General features: G+C 49.7%; 7 protein-coding genes across 7 annotated transcripts; 2 read left to right on the top strand and 5 right to left on the bottom strand.

Annotated features, from left to right (window-relative positions):
* Positions 1-211: 211 nt before the first annotated feature.
* BO85DRAFT_183362 (uncharacterized protein) lies at positions 212-1909 on the bottom strand. The gene is made up of 4 exons (XM_025654364.1): positions 1630-1909; positions 1510-1553; positions 1273-1457; positions 212-1211 (listed from the first exon to the last, which is right to left on the bottom strand). Exons 2-4 carry the CDS (start codon positions 1510-1512, stop codon positions 278-280), a joined length of 1122 nt encoding a protein of 373 aa, XP_025518902.1. The 5' UTR covers positions 1513-1553; positions 1630-1909; the 3' UTR covers positions 212-277.
* Positions 1910-3110: 1201 nt separating this feature from the next.
* Positions 3111-5864, bottom strand: BO85DRAFT_484737 (uncharacterized protein; the record flags this gene model as incomplete). Its single annotated transcript, XM_025663255.1, has 3 exons — positions 3111-3550; positions 3604-5050; positions 5124-5864. 3 exons carry the CDS (start codon positions 5862-5864, stop codon positions 3111-3113), a joined length of 2628 nt encoding a protein of 875 aa, XP_025518901.1.
* A 1594-nt stretch (positions 5865-7458) lies between these two features.
* On the bottom strand, positions 7459-9989 carry BO85DRAFT_446132 (uncharacterized protein). Its single transcript, XM_025659433.1, has 2 exons — positions 9477-9989; positions 7459-9393 (listed from the first exon to the last, which is right to left on the bottom strand). The coding sequence occupies exons 1-2, from the start codon at positions 9862-9864 to the stop codon at positions 7679-7681; spliced, it is 2103 nt and encodes a 700-aa protein (XP_025518900.1). The 5' UTR covers positions 9865-9989; the 3' UTR covers positions 7459-7678.
* A 73-nt stretch (positions 9990-10062) lies between these two features.
* Positions 10063-11693, bottom strand: BO85DRAFT_517207 (uncharacterized protein). Its single transcript, XM_025664891.1, has 4 exons — positions 11280-11693; positions 11183-11211; positions 10969-11106; positions 10063-10903 (listed from the first exon to the last, which is right to left on the bottom strand). The coding sequence occupies exons 1-4, from the start codon at positions 11452-11454 to the stop codon at positions 10526-10528; spliced, it is 720 nt and encodes a 239-aa protein (XP_025518899.1). The 5' UTR covers positions 11455-11693; the 3' UTR covers positions 10063-10525.
* A 1419-nt stretch (positions 11694-13112) lies between these two features.
* Positions 13113-13752, bottom strand: BO85DRAFT_435305 (uncharacterized protein; the record flags this gene model as incomplete). The annotated part of the gene is made up of 2 exons (XM_025658515.1): positions 13113-13582; positions 13713-13752. 2 exons carry the CDS (start codon positions 13750-13752, stop codon positions 13113-13115), a joined length of 510 nt encoding a protein of 169 aa, XP_025518898.1.
* Positions 13753-14953: 1201 nt separating this feature from the next.
* On the top strand, positions 14954-15969 carry BO85DRAFT_183255 (uncharacterized protein). Its single transcript, XM_025654363.1, has 3 exons — positions 14954-15087; positions 15139-15156; positions 15205-15969. Exons 1-3 carry the CDS (start codon positions 15043-15045, stop codon positions 15799-15801), a joined length of 660 nt encoding a protein of 219 aa, XP_025518897.1. The 5' UTR covers positions 14954-15042; the 3' UTR covers positions 15802-15969.
* Positions 15970-16688: 719 nt separating this feature from the next.
* On the top strand, positions 16689-17954 carry BO85DRAFT_364257 (recombinase RAD51; the record flags this gene model as incomplete). Its single annotated transcript, XM_025655691.1, has 4 exons — positions 16689-16772; positions 16849-16928; positions 17008-17075; positions 17143-17954. The coding sequence occupies 4 exons, from the start codon at positions 16689-16691 to the stop codon at positions 17952-17954; spliced, it is 1044 nt and encodes a 347-aa protein (XP_025519411.1).
* Between the last annotated feature and the right edge of the window lie 87 nt (positions 17955-18041).

Genomic DNA, 18041 nt, shown 5'->3' with positions numbered 1-18041 from the left:
TTGATATCATACATCCAAACAGATGTACTCTAGTAGGATTATTACATCATAAAATATCTGTGTGGCTGGCAACTCCTCATTCAATTGGCAATATAAAAATAACAAGACGGATGAAGACTATCAGAAAGTTAAACAGCGCCGTGTAGCTAATTTATCAAAGGCCCAAGACGTCACTCTTGAAACATAAGAAGAAAGGGAGAGAGAAAGATTCAATGAGAGGTGTCACAAGAAAAATTGAGCCCAAGTAAAACACCTTTCTAAGACCAGTGTAGCCATATCATTGAGACGGCCCGTTCATATATATCGGTCTGTCCGGTGCTTTATAAGGGTCATTGGGGTCTAAAGGTGGCAGATAGAGTGGCCCATCAGGGGGCGGCCAATGCAAACCAAACTCGGTCCAATAAGGCTTATCACGCCGAATAGACATGCCATCAGTTGCCACAGGATGAGGGAGAGGCTTGCGAGTCGTTGATGGGGTAAAACGATTGCTCTTGGATTGTGCGTCTGGTCTGCTTGGATTCTCCGTATTAGGGCTAACCTGAACAAATTTTGGGATAGGCGCCTTGTTAATATCAAACTGAATACAATGACCGGTTGAAAGGTCCATCCCTCCCCATGTTAGGCCTGAACGACCAATTTGCGAGATCAGATTGGTCGCAGCCTGGGAAGGCCCTTGGCGTGGTGGCACTTCGTCTGTCGAGATTGGTTGGCGGCGGCTGTGGCCATTATTTATAGGTTCGCTATTCCTATCGGAGTCGTAGTTGGTAGCAACCTCGGGGATTTTGTAAGAACTCCCAGTACTGGAAACTGGATTTTTGTCTTTTGAACGGCCGTCAGAGTCACCAATGATAAACTCGTCTCGTTTGGGATCATCGCTCTTGTTGACGTCGACAGTGCTGAAAGCTCTGGTGGTGGCGGTGCTTTGAGAGGGAGTCAAGATGCCACCATCGCTAGAAGTACTGGGGTTGGTGGTGATCTGAGAGGGAGCCACGATTTCACTAGCGGCACAATCTTTATCCTCACCGTCCGAGAGACTGTAGGTTGGCGGATAACGTGTTGTGGGCGTCTCATCGTCCGAACCTACGGAATCGCCATCATCGAGAGTCGCTGAGTTAGATGCGGGTGATATAGCCGGAAATCGTCCTCTATCAAGGCGTTCCTCAAGCAACACGTAGTAGGTTTCAGCTATCTTATAGCTAGCAAGGTAGTTGCTGCGGCTGCTCAGCAAGGGTCTCACTCACGCTACTGTCTCATAGGCGAAGCACAACTTACTAATTCGAGGGCATCAACTTCGCTTCCATGGCACTAGTGACCATCATCAGCAGCTCTGTCTCATAGACCAATTCCTTGTCTGTCAGGTCAAGCAGAGGACAGCCATCTGCTATCGGGAGACCCGTAGCATCCGACAGCCAATATCGGTCATTGTCTTTCTCGAAAAGAAATAAAAGCTTGGGCGCCTAGTGGGTGTCAGAATATACGTAGCTGGAATCGTTGGAAAGGATAGCAGACCATTGGATTCTGGTGGCGTACGACGTAACAATAAGATGAAGGAGCTAATGCGAGATTAGAATCTGGGTATAACTGTATCATTCATGTGAGGCTGAATGCAAGGTAAATGGGTTGACTTACTGTAGTATGCGAGGCACTTCACAAAGGCTATTGACGTTTATTGTTATTAGCTGTCTCCTCAGTCCTCTAGCGTTAGGAACCACAGAAGGCCAGGCAGCGCAGGTCGAGAGTAAAGGTAGAGTCTTCAGCGTATCCCAAATAACAATGAGTAGAAGAGAAATTTGACCATTAGTACAGCCACAGTTAATACAAAAAGAATGGGAATCAAAAAGTAGCACAAGTCCACCCACATCTATGAAAGAGAATAAGAAGACATTAACAGGAAGGAAGGAGTGAACAACTAAATAGGGAGCGGACAGGCAAAAGGCATCTCATCATCATGATCATACAACATGAAAAAGCATACCATCCATCATACATCATCATCACACATTAGGCAACCGTGACCTCCTGAACCTGCTCTAGCACCACAGCATAATACTTCCCTTCTACAGAAGTATCGTGGTACGGCCCAGCACCTACCAACGCCCTACATCAAGCTGAACATTAGCATTTTCCTTAAGCGAAACATTCTCAAAAGAACCACCACTCACCACCCCTTATACTTCGGCTGATTGAAAATATCCGTAAACGCTTTCAGGATCCGTAACGGCAGCTCCAACATGGAAGGCATTTCCGGACCATCGCCGCAAATCGGTAGCCCCAGTTTATTGACGGGAAGATACACAATCTCGGACGGGCTTTGCGGATTACGCGCCTCCTGGAAGATCAGAAGGCGCCTCGATGGGGGTGGCATCGTCACTATGTTCTCTGGCTGGTTCTTGGATCTATTATCCGCGAAGATGGACCAGTATCCCCGGTTGGCGTGCGCTTGCTAAGTTGGTTTCCCAAAATGGCGTTGTGATTATCCTCTGACGATGCTTTCCACTTTACTGAGAACAATTATAAATTTTGCTAGTGGATGAGCCGAATTGGGGACCCGTTCTGTGCCAAGGGTAAGCCTATATTTAGGAGGCATCATGCAGGTTGAACGCACCAGATCGGGCCAAGATTATTGCGAGGTTGTAAATGAAGCCCCACACTGAGGGTTTGAGACTTGAGAGGTCCGAGAGCACGATGCAGCGAATGCCCTGAAAGGAAAAGGTAAGAATGATAGTACCGAATAGATACTGCGTGGATGCAGCGGACTTTCGCGCGGCGCGTCGCATCGCCAAACACGTGCGCGGGGGCGGGGACTGCCTTATCGGGAAGCCCCTTATCGTGACCTCCACTTTCCCGATTCGGAAAGGAAGTTTCGCTGTGGTGACTCGGCCATGGTCTTTGTGCTTATAGCACCGACTGGCAACTGTTCTTCCTAATATAATAGAAGGATAGTATGTATAATATATGTGAATCCAATAAGTGTATGCATGCAATGGCTAAATCGAATGTCAGGGTATCATAGCAAAGGCTCTCGCCCAGACTGCCTCATCAACAAACGCCAAAAGCACGAATAGCTCCGGCAGTATTACTTCCCCGCGGAACATAGGACTATGTACAATCTACGTATCAAGCTCCCCATCTAACACGCGTCGAGCCGCATCTAGGCGCCGTCTCAGTAATCGCACCTGCTTCGGGTCCGGGTTCTCGGACGTCGTGATGTTCTGCAGGTCCAAGCAGACATTGCCCAGACTCTGGAACAGCCGCTCTAAGAGATGAGTGTCATCATCGTTCAAGCCCAAGTTCCCCTTTGCAGTGGCACTCGGGTGAGGGCTGGAAGCTGCGCGGACGGTAGACACGAGAGATGATACCAAAGATGTCGGCGTGGTAGATCCGGTGGTTGCAGAGTCTGACCGTCGCGGAGGCAAGTTGGTCTCAGGATAGAGGCTAGCTTTATCCCGGCGACTGGGCTGTCTGCGAATGGCCCGGGGGGTTCCTTCTCCGTCCCCATATTGGGCGCCAGTGGAATCATCTACATCCGAAGGGTGGTTGTTGCGTAGCTCTAGTGACAATTAGTTACTCACGCCTTGTGAGATGCTCTTCATGAACCCTTACCATCGTTGAACTTCCGGTCCCAATAGAGAACACTTTCAAGATCATCACGATCCCCTTCGGTAGCCGTAGCAAACGTCGCCACGGTGGATATGGAGGTAGTGCTATTTGCGCGAGAATGGCGGGTGGAACGGTGGTCGATCGGCCGCGTCGTTTCCACAGACGAGGTAGAAACATTGCTCTCGCGTCGCAAGCGAGCCTGCGTGTAGTTTCCTAGAGCGCTATGTAGGATGAAATGCTCATAGTCGAAGGCATCCTCTCGCTCCTCGTGCGGTGTATCCTCCAAGCTCTGTGGAGCCGCTGGGAAAGCCTCCAACGAATCATCAAACTCATCATCATCCAGGGGTTCGCGCAAGATCTCGTCCAAGGCCTGGCGATCCAATCCATCATCGGCACCATTGATGTAATATTCACCCTCTTCTGCGTCCTCATAGATTGTCCCTGCAACAGACTTTCCGTCATCGTCGTCCTCCCTGGACTCGTAGCCCCCGTAGGTCGGCTCGGCATGCGATCCCTGGGTAGAAGGCAGTTCCCGTTTTCTCTGACTCGTCTGACGGGATAGACTTGTCTGACGGGAGACACCAACCTCGGGCTCATATCTTGCACTTCCATAGTCACTGCGGTGCTGGCTATCTTGCGTATATCCAGCAGACCGCCCATTGCCAGTATTAGCGTCAATATTGGTCCGGCGCTCTTTCACCTCCGCTGCACTGGGTGCCCATTGGTCCGTTGCGGAAAGAGGGCTCGGGGTCCGCAAACTTTGCATGCTGCGTCGACGTAGGTTATCCTCCTGGGCTCTAACCTTTAGGCTAGATATCTTGATGTGAAGGCCCTTCATCTGATCCTGGAGATCCCGCACCTGCAGCTGCGACTGGGATCGAGAGGGAGGTTCATAAGTTGGTTGGACCGAATTGGGTCTGTTCATGGTCTCCGAAGACTCATCCTCGATTACTTCCTCGGAAATGCCCAAGCCTTTCGGTGAATCAGAGGCGGCTCGCGGGTTCGACACCGGAGGCGAAGAACGGATTTGTGGCCTCTGCATCGATGACACGGACGCACGATGGGTGAGATACGCACGCGTTGGATCATAGCGGAAGCTTCGCTCGTCATGATGAAGGTTGGGGGCCGTGGTTGAGCCGAGAGCGCTCACCGACCGGGAGAGATTGCGCTCAACGGCAGGCAGACTCGATTGCGCCGCAGAAGGTAAGTTGGTTTCGCTGTGAACACGGGAATGACCATTGTTATTAATTGCGTCTTGGGATGATGTATAGGTTGCGCGTGGTCGATTAGCTGAGCCTCTGCGGTCGGCACGGGAGATGGATTGGTACAATCCACCAACTGGCTGACCCAGTCCCAGGGGTTGGTGACCCACGGATGGCGTTGGTGATGCCGACAGCGACGGGGACGCGCGCATTGACGTACGGGCTCGGCTTAGATTGCCCTCCATGAGCTGCATACCAGTGCGATAGTTAGCCTTTGGTCGGGATTTCATAAGCGGGACCTGAAACACATTGTCAACATACCGTGAGGCGCTTCTTCGCATTCTCCAGAATTCTCTCCGCCTCGGTGCTCAAAACAGCCGACGAGAGCTCCACCCCAGATCCGCCTTTCTCCGTGGTCGCCATTAGACTGGGAGTCGAACCATTTCCTTCCAGACTGTCAATCGCAGACCGTACACCTTCAGGGACTTGGTGAGGATTTTGCACCGTACCGCGACTCCCCTGGCGGTCCTTAGCGGCGTCCTGCGACGAGTCGCTAGCACCACTAATTGTCGAGCTAGACGAGCTGCTCCACGCCGCCATTTCTCTAGCCTCCGCCTCAGCCGTCTCGCGTTGCGAAACAGGCGAACCCGCCATCCGACCCGCCTGAGACAGAAATGGAAGGGTCCTCATGTGCGCCGGCGACGACGAGACACTATCCTCCTCCCCAATGTCCGACAATCGACGACTAGAATCCTGAACTTCAGTTGGCCACATGCGACGCGAGAAACCCATTTTCTGAGGCCGGCTGCCATATGAGAGAGCAATACCGGCGGAACCAACGCCTCGACCCTGGTCGTCAACATCATCGGGTGCCGTGCGGTTCTCGTAAAAGGACTGGAGGTTGGACAAAGAGGGGAGGTTGAATGGCGGGGACGGGGTGGAGGACTCGCGCTCATTGTGGTCGAACGGTAAGATCATATCGGGATTCGATAGGGTCGGCGATGGGGGGATCGGAGGTGGTGGTGGACGAGAAGAGTGTCCAGCATCCTCGGCGGACAGCATGCTTATACCGTGCTGTCTAGCTGTTGAGGCCGGTGTATGGTTTCTAAATGACGAAAGAAATTAAAGTATATCCCAGCACACGACAGGAATCGGCGCTCAGACCCAGGCCATCTGCAACCAGGGGAGGGGATGAAGGCTCGTCTGGTTCAGCTGGAGAGGTCTGGGCCTGCAGGTAGGACCAGGATTGAAGGGATGAAGGTCAGTGTGGTAATATCTGCAAGAGGGGATCTGCTGCTGGAGATGCAGAGATGCAATCGCAAAGTCAATCTGAGACAGGTTGGGCACTACCCTGGCCGAATCAGCGAGTGTGGAGGGCGGTGGCAGGCGAGGTCAGCGTGGACTTCGATTAGAAATTAGGGAAATAAAAACAAATTAGAATTAAGCATTAACTATTAAAAGCATCGAAGACGGGAAGAAGCAAAAAAGAAATAGAAGGAAAAGGAAACCGAAAGGAGGGAATAAGATTTGGGAAAGAGAGAGAGAAGGCAGCAAGGACGCGAACAGGAAAGGAAAGAAGAGGAGTCAAATTGCCAGTTCAACGAATGCAACCAGTTCAGTTCAGTTCAATTCAGTTCAGTTCAGTCCAACACCAAAAGAAAGTGTTCGGGGAGGGGGGGGGCAATTCCAATCTGGGTTTGGGGAAATTTCCACTGCCATAATTATTCTTGTCCCTGCTTTTTTTTTCTCACCCGTTCCCTTTTTTGCCTTTTTTTTCCCTTCGTCTTTTTCTCTACCAACCTCAATTAGGCAGGGATCTGAGCTTGTCGCTAGAGATCCTCAATCAACGGTTGAGGACGATAAGAATCCTCAGGAGACAAGTGGGTTACTGGTTCATGGTAGAGAGATGGAGCAACTAAACACCTACTGGAAAGGTGGAGTGAGACCGAACCAAAGAACCGAACAGACAGGGGATGTACAGTAGCTACTACAGTAGTAGTAGTAGTAGTAGTAGTAGTAGTATCTAGTATCTAAGCCATGGTACATTGTTCCCTCTCGGTTACCCACAGACAACTACTGATGTGCATGCATTTCATTTAACTAAACCTTGAAAGACTTCCAGGATACAAAATGATCATTCATTTCCACCCCCCCTCATCATTACTATCACTGCATCATCAACAAGCCCAGTTCCAGCCCGGTTCCTGAACCACCAACCAATCCCGGAGATCGTCATTTAACGATCGGTCCGGCCTAAATTCAGCTGCACCATGGAACCAACCTCATTCGGCCATACTAATTTAAGTTACTATGACTACTGACTCACTCCGTACAGAGCTGAGATCACCTCCTCCCCCTGAGATTATGAAACACCATCCCCTCCGGAAGGCTACCTGCTAGATACATCAGGAGTAGATAGATGCCTGGGGAGGAAGCTGTACAACTTCTCCGGCTTCTTGGGTGTGGCGTCTTTAACGCGGGACGTGCAGTTTCAGAATCTTGGGGCCATGGGGGCGGTAACATCCCGTTTTGGGGGTGTCATTTCTGCGCTCGCTGCTACCCTACCTTTACACTATCGTTCCTATGGTTAACTATGAGGAAGTGTAATGTACGACAATACATTACTTTGCTACGTCTTGGAATCATGCTAAATAAATAATTAATAAATATCAAAATGCTTTTTTCTGACTCGTTTTGGTCCCATGTCTATCACAGACCCTGTACAGATGGAGATATCACCTATAAAGAAAAAGGAATCAATATAATAAGAATCCAACGAACACCTCGATGAGCAAATGAAATGCGTTAGTAAAAGAAAAAAATCCCGGCCAATATTACAATGTTCCCCTGCTAAGGGACCGAAACGGAAAGACTCTCTACCGGATCTTCTCCAACAGCAGCTTCGCACCACTGCTGACCGGGCTGCCCTTCTTTCCATCCTTGCTGGTCTCCGACGACGCCTTCTCCAGCGCCTTCTTGTTCTTCTTCAATGTCTTCAACAACTCGGCCTTCTTCTCGAAGTCGTCCGACTCCGCAAGAGCCACCACGACGAACACATTGGATCCCGTGGCCCACGACATGGTTTCTTCCTGGATCTGCTCGTAAAGAAGACCGTGGAAGTTGAGCGGAGGCTGCACCTTTTCGACCTTCTTCTCGGCGGGGTTGAACCGTCCACCCTGAACCAGTGACTTGAGCAACCGGCCCACGAACGGAGAGTCCTTGGTGTCGGCTCTGGATTTGGCGGCCTCGGCCACAGCGGCCAATGCGGCGCTCTTGTCTCCATCGGCTTCGAATAGCACCTCGGAGATGAATTGGCATCCGAAGCTCGTCTCGAGGAGGGAATCGGCACGTGCGGCAATGAGCTCGAGCACGTTGGCCGATGCAGCCTTGACCAACTCCTGTCGACGAAGCTCGGGGTCCTTCTTGGAGGTCTCCTTGCGGATTTCACGAACCTCCTTCAGCAACTCATGGTCGCCGTCAGGCAGAAGCCACTTGACCCGGTCGCCGACAAACGGATACAGGATGGGGATACGCGCTGTCAAGTCGTTCACCTGGAAGAGCAGCTCTTCGTTCCGAGCCTCGGCATCCATTCCCTGGTTCAGGAGTTCGGGGAAGACCAGCTTCGATGTAAGCTTGGTGTCATCAATAACTTCGTACGCGGTCAACAGAACCAGATGTCCGTGGAGATCGCCGGCCATCATCTTGATAGTATCTCTGTAGAAGCGGGTAAGGAGCTTGCGGTCCTTGGCATTGGAGTAAGCCAGACTCAACGACATCACCCGGGCACCGGACTTGGTGAAAGCCAAGTTCTTGACCAGGTCTCCCTCTTCATCGCCCTTCAGCAGCTCAACAAACTCGTTAGCCTCGGAGCTGCCCGGCTTAGTGTTAAGGTAGTACTGCAGCATGGCGTCGTGCAGGATGGTGAAACCAGAGTTGCGCTTCTGCACCAGCTGGTTGACAAGCTCCCAGAGGTAGTGCATAATGGGGCCCCTCTTCTCGGGGTGCGCCTCGAGGATCTTAGAGAGGTCCGCATCGGGCGGGCCGTTCTTGTCATCCCTGAAGATGACGAATTCCGGACCGTACCACTCACGCAGGAGGTTCGCCTTCTGTTCCTTCGTCGCAACGGTGCGGTAGATATCATCGAGAATCCAGGACCCCTCGGGGTGTCTGATGAGTCTCTTGACATGTCCGTAGAACTCAGGCACGATCAAATCACGAACCTCAGCATCACCGTGAACAATCAACTTTCCGACCAGGAACTTGGCGTACCGGCTCTGCGCAAGCTCATTGTAGCTACCCTTCAGTTCCGTGGCGATCATCTTCCGTTGCTCCATGTTGGCGTATTTGAGGGCCGTCTGGATGACGCGGACCGAGTCATGCTTGAAGACAAAGTCCTTCACACGACCAGTAATGATTTCAAAAAGTTCCTTGATGAGCTTCTTCCGCTCCTCGAGCGGAACATGAGACTTGCGACGCAGCTGCTCCCACAGCTTCTTCGAGCGACCGATCATATCAGCGTTGGGTCTGGCCGCCTTGCGCTCTTGCAGGAGGGCCTTTTGCTTCGCATGCGATTCGCGCGACGTAGACTTATCTAAATGAACAAAAAAAAAAAAGCAACACATTAGTGCCAAAACTTTCACCAGAGAGAAATTTCGATCAATCAATCAAGCATACTTTGCTGAGCATCCGCATCCGCAGACTTGGACTTCTTCCCAGTATCTTCTTCCTCCTCAACATCTTCCATATCAACATCCTCCTCCTCATCGTCATCCTCATCATCCAAAGCATCAATCTCCGAATCATCAACATCATCCAGATCAAAATCATCCTCATTATCATCATCATCCTCAGACTCAAACTCCTCCTTCTGCGCCTTCTTCTTACTAGAAGTATTCTTATCCTTCTTTCCACCCTTATCGCCCTTCTTCGACACCACAGACTTGGAAGCCTTCACGGGGGCCGCAGACGACTTGCTCTTCTTCGCGGGCACGGACACCGGCGTCTTGGTCCGTTTTCCATTGCGCTCGTCACCGGCGTCTACTCGACGCTTTACCCCGACCATGGTGGATATGTCTGGAAAAATCGAACAAAAAAAGGCTATACCCTTGAGAAGAAAAACTGAAAAACTTCTCTGGCGGGGATATGAGATAGGAAAGAAAAATATATAAAATGGTACGCCGCCCGCGGGTTAGCTTGCTCAATTTGTCCCGGAGAATGGACTTTTTTTTCCCTAACCGTTTTTTGCTTTTTTCGGGGGACAGGGCGGTCGAGATTTGGTTGGGTTTGTTTTGTTTGCATTTGCTGATAAGAAAGGTTGTCCGTGTATAACTTATCTATCTAATGGGGTTCCCGCGGGTGATGGTCTGGATTATTGTGAATTAGATGATTTGGTTTTATTGGTTTATTGATTGTTTATTGGATAGTTTTGATGATCTAGTCATGTTTATGGATGCAGATAAAAAGAAAGATTTCGCATGCAGGAATTTCTATCGATGAATCTAAAGAAACATCAAAAAGTCACCGATGCAAAGCCCCGACAGCGCGCAATGCGATTAGATTTAAGCCAAAACCCACACAAATGAATCAGACAAGCAACAAGCACAACTGTCGAGGGTGATTGAACAGAGCAAAGGAAAAAAATGACACTTCAATGGTAATCCCCATCCAGACGCCTACAGATTATGAATTACCCAGAATATAGTTACACACCCCCTGCGCTCGTATCACGCATCATGCACCTCCGAATCCGCATTAACCGGCGGTGCTTTAAAAGTACCTAGTTCTGAGCCCGGGTTGCTTGGCCCTCTTTTACGTCCCGGGATATGAAATCCAAGAGTCGAAGATTTAGAGGTACTGGAGTTCTGGGAGGAGTCGTTTGTAAAGTCACCGAACCGAGAGAAGATGCTCTTCCGCTTCGGTTTGACCTCCTCGTCGTCGAGCGCAACCTCTTCGTATTGCTCTTCTTCCATGGCTTCCGGTTGCTTGCTTAGATTCGAGTATAGCGTAGATGGTGTTGATGTTATATGGGAGACTCGAGAGTCGAGCGAGGTTCGAGATGGCATCGCATCGGTATAGCATACGGGTGATCGGGCGGAAATATCCTGGAGGCGCAGTGTAAGTCACTCTTGCGACGAGAAAGTGAGATCAAGTACGGATGGGTCATTACAAATGATCGGCGATACGAATCGAATGATTCGCGAGATATCGAGAAGGGTTCGTTCTCATTTACGAGATCGCGATGGTGCGAGGATCTCGGGGAACCAGGGTACTTGCGCCAGAAGCCCTGTTTCTCTGGAGGTGATGGCTATTGACATGTGAGTTACTTGTTCCGCATGCGAATAAGACCCGCCATGTGATTGTAACGGTAGTGGTTCACATACGGGATGGTAGATTCCATTGGCGTCGACGACTGGCGGGAAGAGGATAGAGTTAGCGGGGTAAATCAAGGATCCATTGAAAGGGTCCCCGGTGGCATACCACTGAGTTTATATTCAGGTGGTTCGTTTTCCGAACTCTTCCTGAAGTTCAAAGGACTCGAGCCATGAGTGTCGAGTGAGGCATGGCTAGCAGAGTTATCGTTGGGAGCGGCACTGACTTCCCCGCCATTGGGGGCAGTGGACTTCCTGGACAAGAAGTTGCGGAACGGCGCCATGATGGAATGATAAGGAAGGGAAGCAGTCGCGCAGACGCAAAGAGACGGAGGGTCCCTGACAGGAGAATAAATATGCTGAGGTGGTCAAGCAACAATGGCGAGACCTGAACCGGGCGAGTTGCTTGCCAGGATGTACAACGCTCAAACCTCACATGATCGGCGGTCTCGGGCATCGGTTCAATTTATGAAAGGGTGGTTCATCCGCTGGCGGTGCAATCACATTCTGTTGGACGGGGTCCTTCCGACTTTTGCGAGGGGTAAAAGGAAAAAAAAAAATTTGGAAGAAGAAAAAAAATACTAATGGTTCTCAACACAGTTGATTTGCCACTGAGTTGTTTGCAACGAACCTATCCAGGCATTTTGATCTCTCACTAGTCAAAAACAAGGCCGGGGTACTTGGGCATATCATCATCGACATTATCCCAGGCATTGTAGTTCCATACTAGTGTCCGAAATAGCGTCATTGTGCCCCATTCATGTTTCTTTTTTATGAGGGGGTTTATTCATCACCTGACTAAGCATCTCCTAGTCTTGGTAACGTCAACAAACCCATCGTATACGTAGTCTACTTGGTGCTATTACTACATGACTACAATTTTACTTTGACTAACTATTCAATGGTTACTAACCTTGTCCCTCAATCTCCCCACAGTTCTTTTGAACTCTGTAGTGGCTACTAAATCGCATTGATTGTTTTTTGTTGCTTTTGTTTCCCCCCTTGCCGCATGCTAATCTGCATGACCATGACCTGCAAGAAAATACCACTGGGAAAGCTCACGTTCATTCATATCAAGCAAGGCGACATAGCTCGCTGTAGATCATACTTACTTGCAGTGGCGTCGTCACTTTCATAAGTCAGAAGTTGTGGCTTGCAGAACTCCATCCTCATACATGCCAATCTCTCCGAGACGATATCCCATTGGCTGTGTTCCCAAGCCAGGGGGGCACATGCAACCTCTGCCGACTGTGCTCCATTGAAGTCTATCTAGATACCTCTGACTAGCTATATTGATGCAGACTTCTTAAGGTGCTAACAGCATACTATGTGCAATGCGCTCTGTATGTATTGATCTCTTCCCGGCTAGCAGGCTATAGACGTCCGAGTCGATTGTGCTCTGGCCCGAAGAGGAATGGCCTATTTTACCTGGATCTTCATTGCTATCGACAATTGACACATACACAGCCTATACATATCCCAATGGCAGCTATGTTCACGCCTCTTGTGTCTGATCAAACATTGGCAAGAGCCTCCACTGTTGTGCCTCTGAAGGCTGCCGACCTAGTAGCATGCGGCCAACACACACCTTGGAGGGCACCTACCCGTGAAGCTCTTGCCAAACATAACTGAGACGGTGAGGTGCCTGCCAGATCTACTGAGCGTCTACTAAGATTGTATTATCACTCATCCTATCGTCTTCTTGAGACATCCCACATTGATTCCTCTGACTCATTCCGCTGGTGATCTAGATATCACCATAACTTGAAAAAGTATAGGTCAGGCTCTCCACGCTTTGCTACGGGCAGATAATCGACTCCCGTCTGAGATGGCGACAGATTCAATTCGGGGTCTGGGTATATGATCTAACATCATGTGTCCCCAGCCTACTCTACTATCAACTATCACCATGCCTAAGCTTTCAGCGCTGATTTTTTCGATACTATCGATTTTCATTTTGGCCGGCGTAGTCGCTTCCACTGCTCTCCCCCAAAATATCAGACGCGAAGTTACCGCACCCTACTGTGAAGATAGAACCGGCCGCCTGATTACTACTCTGCGCCGTGACGTTCGTGGCGACTACACTGCCGATGTCGAAGCTATCAGCAACTCTACTCCGGAAAGAATAGCCGCCCCTCTCTGCAACGACAATTCTCAATGCAACCTTGGCCAAATCTGCAATCAGGGTTTCTGTGTCGCAGGTTGTAAGTCCAACGTGGACTGTTCTCGCTTTCACACCTGTTCCAAAGGGTCGTGCACAGATAGCCGTGGCAGCAGATGCGCCCCAAATCGGAGCAGATGTTCTCTCAGCGCTGAATGCTGCTCGGGTCGATGCAAGCGCTGGGGCGGTCTCCTGGGAAGAAGAAGATGCAGGGGCTTTAGAGATGTGTGAGGTTGTTGGCTTAGCTGCTTCTAATGAAGTTTTGTGTGCAGGTTGATGGCTTGAGGGAATCGCAGCATCGTCTACCTATTGTGGCGCTGAATGTGTGTTGCTTCTTTCGAGCACAACTCTAACCCCTACCGTTCCACCTATTGCACGAACCATGTATCAATATCAGAGCGGGGGGAATGAAAGAAAGCATCTTTAGGTGCCATGGAGTTGTAGTTTTTGTTCAATGTAACAGGCCAGTTACGGTTAGACGTAGGGGGACACTTTGAACCTTACTAGTGTGTATCCGTGTTGTCACAACCTCACATCGACTAAAGGAGCGGGTAATGTAATGTCGTATTCACTGAATCGAATTATATCTAATATAAAAATCTGCATTTCCCCCATGTGATGAGCGAGAATAGAGTGAATACAAGTTGCAGTTAGCAGTATATAAGCAAGGTATATTAGCAATTTTTAATATCTGTCACGGATAGTCCGGTGGGAGGTCAGCCGCCAAGTCAATAACCTTGCTTAGGTAATTGCCAGCGGGACTGGTGCCTGGTACGAATCCCGGGGTCGTCATTGTACTCGTGCGAGTAATCCACGATGCTATGAGGCGCTAAGCAATGGAAGTGACCCTTGAGGGAAGCAATTCTGCAGAGACATTTCCACCCCGGGATGGCGTCGCCAGATTACACCGTCCCGTTACAGGGAAATTGGCACTTTGGCTGGGCAACTACTATTCTCTTCTTTTTGCTGTTTTATTTTTGGGCTTATAAATGAGCACTCCTCCCTTGTTATTTCTTTGCTAGTAATCTTGTTGCTCTGCTTGCTATCCTTTTATCTATTTTTATTTTCCGTTTTTCGCATTTAAATGCAGAGGTTTCAGTTCATGATGTTACTAGTTGTGTTGGGCTTCGGTTCCGCTGCAGTATATATTCTGGCAGTATGGTCGTCCCATCATTCCAATCTACCTCGCTGGCCACCTCATTGGGCGTACTATGGCATCATGGAAACTGTTTCACTCCAGGTGTACATAAAATATGCGGTACGTTATTCCTGGTGAATCTCTGAAATCCATGTCCGCTGATGAAAGAACATATTACACTATTGAATCTAGCTGGCATCATTGTTACCATGTCGCATTCACCTCGCCCACGAACCTTCTTTCCCCCATTGCAGCATAACTGCACCTTCCTCGACTACCAAACACAACGAAGGACCAGTTATCTGCTATCCTACCTGGTACTAGTAGCTTGTGTCTCTCACAATCCAATTTTCGAGCATCATACATCGTTCAGTAACCCCCGGACTCACAACTGAAGCAACAAACCCGACCTTGACATCATACTTCTTCCACAGAAGTGTCTGTGACGGTTACAGTCTACGCCAGCGCAGTCACCTGGGAGAGGCCTTCCTGTGTCTAGTTCAGACTACTGCTTTCCTGCATCTACACCGGCTGCATCCCCCATCAGAAAACTCCCCACTCACCGAACGCATCATGAATTTCTGGGTTGGTTGGGCGCTCTGGCAGAAACTGAGCTTTGTAAGATCTCCAAGGTCCTGGGAACGAGGAATGTCGCTAACCTGCGATTAGGCGCTCGCAGGTCTTCTGGTAAGGATTCCAGTACTAGATTGGCAAACATTCCACTGATCTGTCAAGGCATTGGTACTGGTGTACTCATTCATTGTCCTAGCCTACAACAGGCGAAAGACACAGAAGTATGCCACCGCTGAAGCACGACAGAAAGCAGAGATGCAACCCATGCTGGCCGAACCGAGCGACATACCATTTGGTGCTAGAGCTTTGGAGAAGGGAATTCAAGTAGAAGGCATATGGACACCCGATTGCCGTTCTGCGAGACAGTCTACCACTCACTCGGGTAGTAGACCTGAAAGTATTGCGTCGGCACCCAAGCCGACGTTGATGGCGCTGACAGGAGATGACATCCAAGGTCTTGAGCGGACATACCAACCGGCACCTAGCCCGAGCCTCTATGACCAGTGCAACTCCGCCAAGGTTCTAGACATCGAATACGGACAATCAGACTACATCTCTCTTTCGCCAACCAACCAGTCTCTACAGCTGGATGGCCCCATTATTATTGAACCGGAATGCTCTCCAGATCTAGACAAGCGTCGTTCAAGGTGGTTTGGTGCGCGAAGCTCGTGGGTCAAGAAGCCCTTCGATAGCTACAAAAGAAGATCAACACCAGAGGGTAAGATCCTGAAGTATATTGGCCTGGACTCGAAAAGCTAAGCATACACAGGGCTTCGCCGCACTTCATCGGAGAGCTTCAGAAGGAGAATCAGCAAACTCATAGACGAGAATATCCGGACGAACCCAGCTGAGATATACCAACTAAGAGCCATTAACCAGGAGACGCTCGAAGGTCGTAGAACGCCATCACCGACGAGGTCGCAAGGCTTTTCAAATGCCGTGTTATAGGTGCGAGACCAGGTTGTTTTGCCAGTCTCCCGGGCAGCCTCTGCTGTTGACCATGTAACATGCAATGGCAACAATACTATCGAGGGGCCTATGAACGAAACGTTGGATATCATTTAGTCATTGATAAGCCTCGGTTACCATGACGAATCATGTTGCGAAACAAATGCACGCCTGGAAGCGCGCAGGACATGCAACGGAGACAAAATGTATCTCTTTTCCTTTCGTTCGTGATACATAGCAAGTATGTGCTTCATATGCGTCGCATCGAATAAGACAGGTCTGGCCTGGCAGTAACTGTATTAACGTAGATATAAAGTGGACTCATAGTTGTAGGTAAATGGCCCACCCAAGGCAACAAGCTGATGCCAATGGGCACGTGATGTCGCGACTGCCTGGACGCGTCCACAATCTCAACATGACTTGAATAACGCGCTGCGACAACGGCAATTTGCCACCATAGAATAAAAAAACCACGGGTTTCTGGACAATTTTGCCTTATTGCACACGGAAGCTAGATTGTGTGTTGCAATCCATCCAGTGTTGAAATTTGAACTACATCAGGAAACCGCAACTGATCTAGACGCGTGTGCGCGCGGTTAACAGGCTACATCTATTGCCATTCCTCCCAGGATCTTTGCAGTATTGCTACAAAGGCCACTGGGTTCTGACGCTACAGAAGTTTGAATTTTTTGTTAAAGATGACTGCCGACGCTGATACTCAGAATGAGTATGACGATGGGCTTCCAGGCCCCGGAGCGCCCACGCCACTCTCTTCCCTGGAGGTGAGCAATTCAAACGGCAAACAATATGCTTGATGATGGGTAGGTGAAGTTCAAGTGCTGATGCCTTTTGTAACAGGGTGTTTCGGGCCTGACAAGTAGGGATATCAAGCTGTTTGTTGATGCTGGATACAACACTGTTGAGTCGGTAGCATATACGTACGTCTTTCCTTTGCCAATCATGTGTCATCACCCAATTCCAGCTCTGCTCACAACCATGTTATTGCGTATGGTATAGGCCAAAACGATTGTTGGAACAAATCAAGGGTATTTCGGAGCAGAAAGCCACCAAGGTCTTGGTTGAGGGTGAGTATTGCTCTTGTGGCATTGGAAGTCGTGCGCGAATATCTTCTCTGACTCCGTGATTTTGTAGCTATGAAGCTTGTGCCGATGGGCTTTACTACCGCGACCGAAATGCATGCGCGACGAAACGAACTCATCTCAATTACGACAGGCTCTAAGCAGTTAGACACCCTTCTTGGAGGTGGCATCGAGACAGGCTCTATAACGGAGATATTCGGAGAATTCAGGACAGGAAAAAGTCAAATATGTCATACACTCGCCGTGACTTGCCAATTGCCCTTTGACATGGGCGGAGGAGAAGGAAAATGCCTATACATTGACACAGAAGGTACCTTCCGACCAGTGCGTCTGTTGGCGGTTGCACAGCGATACGGGCTGGTGGGAGAAGAGGTGCTGGATAATGTGGCATACGCTCGTGCGTACAACTCAGACCATCAACTTCAGCTACTCAACCAAGCTTCGCAGATGATGTGCGAGACTCGTTTCTCGCTTCTTGTCGTTGATTCTGCCACTTCTTTGTACCGGACAGACTTCAACGGTCGTGGTGAACTGTCGTCGAGACAAACACATCTTGCGAAGTTTATGCGTACTCTGCAGCGCCTTGCTGATGAGTTTGGTATTGCGGTCGTCATTACGAACCAGGTCGTTGCTCAGGTGGATGGTGGCCCCAGTGCAATGTTCAATCCCGACCCGAAGAAGCCAATCGGTGGTAACATTATTGCGCATGCAAGTACGACGCGGTTAAGTTTGAAGAAAGGACGGGGTGAGACTCGGGTCTGCAAGATCTATGATAGCCCATGTCTCCCTGAGAGCGATTGCCTGTTCGCTATCAATGAGGATGGTATTGGGGACCCGAGCCCCAAGGACTTGGAGAATGACTGAAAAGGGCGCGGATAGATTCTCAGGCTACGAGTTCATGATTATAGTTGTTTTGCTCGCATGTTAGGCTGCGTACATAATAATAGCCTC

The sequence above is a fragment of the Aspergillus piperis genome, assembly GCF_003184755.1.
Source record: "Aspergillus piperis CBS 112811 unplaced genomic scaffold BO85scaffold_3, whole genome shotgun sequence".
Taxonomy (NCBI): domain Eukaryota; kingdom Fungi; phylum Ascomycota; class Eurotiomycetes; order Eurotiales; family Aspergillaceae; genus Aspergillus; species Aspergillus piperis.
Note: the sequence above shows the minus strand (reverse complement) of the source record. Positions and strands in the feature narration are given on the sequence as shown.

Bases quoted from the DNA above. Each gene is read 5' to 3' on its own strand.
- BO85DRAFT_446132 (XM_025659433.1), bottom strand. From the start codon at position 9,864: ATGGTCGGGGTAAAGCGTCGAGTAGACGCCGGTGACGAGCGCAATGGA. The intron at 9,394-9,476 runs GTATGCTTGATT...TTGTTCATTTAG, and splicing joins GGATGCGGATGCTCAGCAAA to ATAAGTCTACGTCGCGCGAA.
- BO85DRAFT_183255 (XM_025654363.1), top strand. From the start codon at position 15,043: ATGAATTTCTGGGTTGGTTGGGCGCTCTGGCAGAAACTGAGCTTT.
- BO85DRAFT_517207 (XM_025664891.1), bottom strand. From the start codon at position 11,454: ATGGCGCCGTTCCGCAACTTCTTGTCCAGGAAGTCCACTGCCCCCAAT. The intron at 11,212-11,279 runs GTATGCCACCGG...TCTTCCCGCCAG, and splicing joins ACCTGAATATAAACTCAGTG to TCGTCGACGCCAATGGAATC. The intron at 10,904-10,968 runs GTAATGACCCAT...CTGCGCCTCCAG, and splicing joins ATTCGTATCGCCGATCATTT to GATATTTCCGCCCGATCACC.
- BO85DRAFT_183362 (XM_025654364.1), bottom strand. The intron at 1,212-1,272 runs GTAAGTTGTGCT...GAGCAGCCGCAG, and splicing joins AAGTTGATGCCCTCGAATTA to CAACTACCTTGCTAGCTATA.